This window comes from Lottia gigantea (assembly GCF_000327385.1).
Source record: "Lottia gigantea unplaced genomic scaffold LOTGIsca_5, whole genome shotgun sequence".
NCBI lineage: Eukaryota > Metazoa > Mollusca > Gastropoda > Lottiidae > Lottia > Lottia gigantea.
In genome coordinates, this window is record NW_008709715.1 from 4,520,181 (window position 1) to 4,527,913 (window position 7,733).

General features: G+C 32.7%; 3 protein-coding genes across 3 annotated transcripts; all 3 read right to left on the reverse strand.

Moving 5' to 3' along the window:
- Nucleotides 1-2,673: 2,673 nt before the first annotated feature.
- On the reverse strand, nucleotides 2,674-3,432 carry LOTGIDRAFT_106327 (hypothetical protein; the record flags this gene model as incomplete). The annotated part of the gene is made up of 2 exons (XM_009062065.1): nucleotides 2,674-2,875; nucleotides 3,257-3,432. Coding segments are annotated over 2 exons (378 nt in total), but the record flags the coding sequence as incomplete, so codon positions are not given.
- Nucleotides 3,433-4,114: 682 nt separating this feature from the next.
- LOTGIDRAFT_154382 (hypothetical protein) lies at nucleotides 4,115-5,310 on the reverse strand (the record flags this gene model as incomplete). Its single annotated transcript, XM_009062066.1, has 4 exons — nucleotides 4,115-4,216; nucleotides 4,483-4,660; nucleotides 4,790-4,991; nucleotides 5,217-5,310. 4 exons carry the CDS (start codon nucleotides 5,308-5,310, stop codon nucleotides 4,115-4,117), a joined length of 576 nt encoding a protein of 191 aa, XP_009060314.1.
- A 456-nt stretch (nucleotides 5,311-5,766) lies between these two features.
- Nucleotides 5,767-7,438, reverse strand: LOTGIDRAFT_154383 (hypothetical protein; the record flags this gene model as incomplete). The annotated part of the gene is made up of 3 exons (XM_009062067.1): nucleotides 5,767-5,913; nucleotides 6,718-6,895; nucleotides 7,215-7,438. The coding sequence occupies 3 exons, from the start codon at nucleotides 7,436-7,438 to the stop codon at nucleotides 5,767-5,769; spliced, it is 549 nt and encodes a 182-aa protein (XP_009060315.1).
- Nucleotides 7,439-7,733: the final 295 nt, after the last annotated feature.

A 7,733-nucleotide genomic window follows, 5' to 3' on the forward strand; every position in this document is an offset into this window, starting at 1 on the left:
ATTTTAGATACTTTGTGGTGCTTGCTTTAGAAATGTATGCCATGAAATTTAGCTTCCTGTTGATTTTCCCCTTAGAGTATTAGTTGTTATATTAAAGTATTGTGACATATGTCTATAGAATTCTGTATATAAAATACCCTGTTATATTTTTACCTTTACATGTTAAATTTCAACCCTGCTCAAATTTACGCATAATTCAAATATTAAACCTTATCCGGTTTAATTTTTTTAATAATTTGGTACACGTTGCTTGAAACATTTTGTTTATGGTCTTATGATCTCTGATTGGCTAATACTGTTGCAATCATTTTGAAAACTAGTATGATTTTTTAAAATGATGCCAGTAGGAGAATCTGAAATGTTTCTAGCTGCAGTACCTGTATATTCTTGTATATTCTATTTTGTAAAACTTTGATTTGAGAATCCTTGGCTTAGTGTATGTATTTTTTTATAGTAATGAATTTGCATGTTTTTGTCTATTGATAATGATAATCATAATAACCACAATCTGATATTTTGAATGAAGTGATTAGCAGTAGATAGTGTGCAATATGTTAACAGATATGAACATTAATAATTCAATGAGAAAACAGATTGTTCTGATATGTTAACAATTCAACAGTTCTGATATGTTAACAATTCAGCAGTTTTGATTTGTTAACTATTCTACAAGTGACTGTTGTTATATGTTACAACTCAACTGTCATTTTATGATTTGATATGTTAACTTTGTTTTGAACTGATTTGTTAACAATTCAATGAAAAGTCAACATGTTGTTTTGAACTGATTTGTTAACAATTCAATGAAAAGTCAACATGTTGTTTTGAACTAACTATAACAATTCAATGAGAGAATATCCTGTTGATTGTTCTGATATTTTCTTATTTAATTTTTTTTATTTATTTCCTGTATTTGTATCCATGTAATAATTTTTGTTGTTTTCCTTTCATCCTTGTTTCTTACAAATGTTGTCATTGGCATAATTTGTAATTACGTGCCACGAAGATCAAAAGATTTCTGTGTGCCCTTTTTATTTGAGGTATTATGGCTCTTGTGAAATGACAAAAATGATAGAGAGTCTGACTGTACTTAAGTTACTGAGAGGTCATTTCAAAGAATCTGTAATATTAAAATACAACCTTTACTGAGCAAAACTGTACATTTCCTTATCAGAATTTGTCCATATCCTACATTTAATGAAACTTTCAGGATACATGGCAAAATTCTCAGGTCTTTCCTACTTATGTAAATTTCTGTTTATATTTTAACTTTTTTTTAAGATTTTCAATTTCTAATTTGACCTGCATAATCATTTAATAAAAAAAAATTAACTTGTTTATCATTATACATTAACTATCTATTTTCTTATACCAGATTAGCTTGGTTGCCAGATTGTGTGAAATTTTCCTTTATTTCAGGAAACCAAATAAGATTATTGACATGTACCTCCAGGGTTTATGGGTCTCCCATTTATAATCATTGAGCCTTTTTTATGCATCTAAAAGTAAATCATATTTTGCATAAAGAAATCAGAGGTTTGCTATGTCCAACATAGAACTAGATTTGGTATCAGTTTGTGAAAGGAATAAAATCATTAAAGAAAATTGTACATCGATTCTTAACAAATAATTGTAAATGTAACGTGGACAAGATGTTGAGTGTTCAGGTTTTTAGGATATTATTTGAAATAGTGGGATGATAGTAGCCAACTAACAAACTTATTGTATTTTGTAGTGCTAGTATTTTACAGTTTACTCTATTTCATTAATCACAATAAATCATTATAATGTTTCAAATTCTAAATTATTCTCTTTATTAGCAAGGTATACCACAGGTAGAACTAATATTCTTGGTAAGGGTGGAGTAGGGGAATGTGGGGGATGAAGACTTTCTGCCTAATTCACCCAATGGATGTGAAATTCAGCCATGCCGTTAGAAAAGGGGTTTCTGTTTTGGGGAAGCTGAAAGCAACATATGCACGGTTCAAATTTTCAATCGAGAGTCTGTGGTTCTTGCAATTTCACTTAATCTAAGCTCTATTAGATCGCAAAGGGTTTTAAATCATATTAGCAGTTTTGTGATAGTGGATTTGCAGGCACCTCGGACATCTGACTTAAAATTGGAATGGTACAAATAAATAAAAAGTGTATTTTTACAATCCCTTAATGTTCTAAATATTCTAATGACTAATTCAAAGTTTTTACTGTACTCTAACGTTTATTATGAAATACATAAGATATAAACTTTCAAATCTTGACGGTACTCAATATTATATATTTCTATGATAATACACATCTTAATGTTGAATCTTTAAGTAAGTTTCAAAACAAGCTCGGACTTTGCTGGTGGCTTTTTCTGTCATTGAGACTTTGATGTGGTATGTTCCCTGTAAAAAGATAATATTTCAGTGGATAAAGAGCAAACGTTAGTAATTTTCCGCTGTACAAAGGAGTAGAAAATTGTTCTCCTGTCGCATTAATTTGTAATGAAAACGCGAACCCCTTTCTACAAATGTGTATTATTTCCTACTTCGGTCAACCGATTTGTATGCAATATGATCTTATTAGGTTGTTCTTTGACATTAAATTTCTGACCATGGGACATCAATTGTGCTGACCAGAAGAAAACTGCCATTTTGTCCGACACAGTTCTTGCGTGTTGGACGCAAGGTTTCATTTACAATTTGGTTTACTTACTGTAGCTAAGAAAGACCATGCACTAGAAACACTGGTAACAACGAACTCAGTATTGGGTAGTTTGATAGCTTGTGCTTTAAAGGGACATGTACAGGGTAAACCATTCTGGGCCAACTCTTTTGGACAGCCCTTTGGACCATTAAATGAATTTAAGAAGTGACATGGATCGTCATAGTGACTGAAAAGAAATCATTTAAAATTATATCTAAGACGGGAGTACTAGAACTGTGACTTGTTCGCGACCAAGAAAAAAGCAAAATCTCCTCGGTTTTCGCGCAACACAATTTTATGTCACATGTATAATATTTTCTTTAAACTTTTATTTGACACGATTCAACAATTTACTTTGTCATCATCGGATGGAATGTAATTTGCTTTTGCAGGTCGATCATGGTCTACGGCTTACGAATGTCTTTGAATTGGTGATAGTATGCGCAAGGAGGAACGAGGAATTCAGTAACCAGAACTTCTTTGTCGATTCTTTACACGTAGTGCGTGCTTTCAAATGTATTCGATCTCAGTTCTTGCGCTTTGAATGAACAGTCAACAAGTAGCTTACCATGTTCCAACACTCTTAACACAGACGACCTTGGTGTAGACACCCAATAATTCCTTCTCGAATACAACATCCATAGTGACAGCATTCTCCAGTTGGTGGGTTATTTTACTGTCAAGATTAACTCTAAGGTTACCAGGAACTTTGATAGGAGATGGTGTAATATCAAATTTACTGACAGCGATCCAGTCATCTGCTGGGTTACCTAAAGATGTACAATTTATGGTGCAGTAAAAAGGTTGTCAATCCATATTACAAACACAGAATCACAACCCAACAACATACGACATTAAAATTGGTCTACAAACAAATCTGTAAAAGCATTTTACTCAAAAAATCCACGGATGGTTGAAAAATCATTGTAGACTTACCACAATTCTTCCATTCTACATTGCCAGTACTTGTGAAACCCGGATGGGCAGCAAAACTGGTAGCTACAAGCGATAGGAAGACAGCAGCAAACATTGTGTAATATATTGCACCACAAGTGATAAGAGATCAGATGAAAATCTGTTATATACTACAGCTTATCTTATCACAGAACAGAACAGCAGAACAAGTAGCTTAGTAATCAAATGCAGATAACGATTTACTAACTACTGTAAGGCCAATTTTTTTACTTAAATTTTATCATTGCAATACATTTTAGCAAAGCACTGAAACAATCATTTTATCACTGACTCAGATGTAAAAACAATTAAATTAATCCGACGATGAAACTTCCAATAACCCGATCCTATGATGAATTTTGCGCAGATTAAAATCGGATCAATTTCAAAAGGGACAATTAACAGTTTTATCAAACAGCTTTAAATAACAAATTGTGGTGTACATGATATAAATATTTTATTGTCCAATAACTTAACCTAATTTGTTATAACTGATTTTCAAGAAACTTTCAATACATCCTCTAACTTTCTTGCTGGATTTCTCAGTCATGGAGATTTTGATATGGTAAGTTCCCTGAAATTAAATACGAGGTAGAATATTTAATATTGGAACAGAATACTAATATAACAGAGACAGAGTTTTGGATGTATCACTCGTATTTTGCTTTCAAAATTGTTGTTAGCCGTGAAAGACGTGAAGTTTATTCTTTTACTGGAAGTCATTGCCATAGGGGGGTTACGACCCCAAGAACAACAATATCATATTTTTGAACCCTCACAATGGCAGAGTGGCACCAGGGTATTTATGCCATCAAGGGGTGAATAATTAAGAGAACTCACGGTTGCTAAGAAAGACCATTCACTAGAAACTTTAGTAACATCAAATTGTGTTGGTGGAAGTCTGATTTGTGATGGGTTAAAAGGACAGGTACAAGGTAAACCATTATCTGCTAACTGTTTAGGACATCCTCCAACACCTTTGAATGTGTTTAAGAAATGGCAGGGATCGTCATAATGGCTAAAAGATAAAGACAGAAATAACTTTTGATTTCCTCTCTTCAAGAATCTCGAAACATAGCAGTCAATTGCACATATTCACTTTTTTCATCTTTAAACCACAATCATCAAAACATAATAATATTCTTACCAAGTTCCAACATCTTTAACACAGACAACCTTGGTGAAAACACCCAACAATTCCTTCTCAATGACGACATCCATAGTAACAGCATCTTTGAGTTGGTGACTCAGGTTACTGTCTAAGGTGACTCTCATGGAACCAGGAATAGTGATTGGTGCTGGTGAGATGTCAAATTTATTTACTTTGAGCCATGAATCGCCAGAATTACCTACAATAAGAGAGGAAGGTAAAGTAACCTGAACAACTAGTGTGTTTGGAATCATGGAATCAACTCCATAGCTTACTATGGATGGGTTGTACATATCTGCTGTAATATAACCTATATCGCAGAGCAAAAATTGACATAACAATTGACTGGATGCTGGGATAGCACAAGAAGTGCTCTTCTCAAGAGGGGAAACTCGGCAATTTGTTTAAATAAACATTAACTTACTACAATCTCTCCATTCTAAATTGCCGGTACCATGGAATCCAGGACGTGCACCGAATACTGAAGATACTACTGCCAGAAGAATAAGTGCCAACATAGTGAAAGTAGAGGTAAAGAACATGCCAGGTTCCAAGATCCGGCTATTTATACTTAACCCTTCTTATCTTATCAGTTAGTCCACTTTCAGGTCATGTATATCACTTACTGACCATCCGACAATCCCCAGGTTAGTTATAAATAGGTCACTTCCGGTCTTCACTTCACTTCAGTGGTGTATTTCATGTTATTTCGTTTATTTCTCAGGGTTGCAAATTATACAACAGGAAATTAGTATGGTAGCCTGAAAGTCTTAATTTGGTTTGAATTTTTCTCTGAAGATATTCTACGGAAATGGAAAAGACAGTCGAAGCATCTGTCCAAAGCTCTAAATACCACAAAATTTCAGATCCGCTCTTTAACTGAGAGGATGGTGGTGGAAAATAAACATAATAGTTTTAGGCATACTTTATTCTTACAAAAAGGCATAAAAATAATTACTATTTGATGATTATAATTATCCAATCAATTTACACAGCCAATCACATGGTTTTGGTGTGACACCTTCTGGATGAGGTTCATCTAGAGAAAAGGTTAATTCTTGACATCCGAGTATTTCTCCAGCATCTTCATCTACCAGTTTTAATGATATAGCATAATCACCCTGAAAGATTACTCCATGTTAAATTCCTGAAGGACTTGTATAAACATTTGGATCGGAGCTTTAAGTTAAAGGGCATTATAAATTATATATAATCTTCAGGTATACCTGAATATATATCTTATTTATATATATGAATCTACTTGATCAAAATGAATTTGTTTTAAAAAGGTTAATTAAAGACGGACAGTAATAATTGTTAAGTAAGCAGCTTAAACTAAATTTTGTGTTTGGATTTATAATGGCTCGATATTATTCGTTGAAACCTTTAAAAATATGGAGGAGGCATATTTCTCTACAATTAGGTGTTTATTAAACTGAAATCGGTTCAGTAGTTTTCTAAAAGCTTCCAAAAAATATAACGAATCTTGAAAGTTTGCGTAAACTTAAGTTACGTTTTAAATAGTTTTGGCATTAAAAAATTAACGGCTGGATTTTTTTAATTAAATTAAATTTCAGATACGTTAAAGGACACATTTCTCTGTGTATAGTTTTCACAAATTTGAGGGGAAAAAAATTTGAGCCACAAAAAAAGCGGAATGTCTCTTTTATGAAAAGTACTCATAATTATAATTTATTTCGGGTTTCGTTTTGTGGTTCGGATCGTTAGTACTTGATTTATTTATTTACACAATTCAAGAATAGACGAGATGTAGAAAAGAGCAATTGAGACAAATTGAAAAATAAATTAACGGAAAAGGCTCAGTCATTTTCCAAGGAAAAAATCTGTTGAAATATACATCAAATGAGTTGAAAAGAAACCAAAGGTAATCAAACAGATAGTTTAGTTAACAATAAGATAGTTACCTTAGCAAATTGTTTCCAAATACCCTTCACTTCCGGTAAAACAAATATTGTATGATTTATATCGTAGGTTCCATTTAAAAACGGACATTGACACGGAAAACCATTTTCTTTCAGTTGAGGTGCGCAACCTAATGAAGCATTGCCTTGATCCAATATGGTACATACATCGTCATATTTACTGAAATTATAATGTTACAATGTTCAGAACTTGACTAGAATTCTGAACTAGAAACGATATCGATTATGTTAAGCTAGATTTGAAAAAGGCCTTTTGTAGCGTTGCTCAAATCTTCTTAGCGATTAGGAGATGCAGGTTCAAATCCATCTCAATACAAAGAAAGAAAATTTTCAAGATCAAAATCTAGTGTCGAAACTCAACCTTCACAATGATCAAAACACTGCTTTCACAAGGAAATCCATCTCAACTGTGTCTCCAGTTTAGCAGTTTTCGGTAGAACTCACTTTTCCATTTAGATTAATCAAACTGGTGGACTTACCAACTGCCTAGATGATTAATACATGGTAAAGTTAAATCAAAGAACCCCATAGATCTATTAATAGCCAGTTCCAGAGAAACATTACCACTTATAGCTTCTTTAAATACAACAGCGCCAGATACTGTTAGATTTCCAGGTATTTCTACAGGATCAGGTGTAACTTTAAAATCACTAAATACAACTGAAGCATTTTCCCTGCGTGCTGTAACACAAGAATTTAACATATAGGAGCAAGAAAGTCTACACAAAGTTGGATGAAATAGAGAATGTATAACGAAAGAGTAATATGAACTAGAGAATGTAAATACGAGTTAATATGAACTAGAGAATGTAAATACGAGTTAATATGAACTAGAGAATGTAAAGAGCAATTTATATGAACTAGAGAATGTAAATAGAAATTTTTATGAACTAGAGAATGTAAACAGAAATTTATATGAACTAGAGAATGTAAACATAAAATTTATATGAACTAGAGAATGTAAATAGCAATTTATATGAACTAGTGAATATAAACAG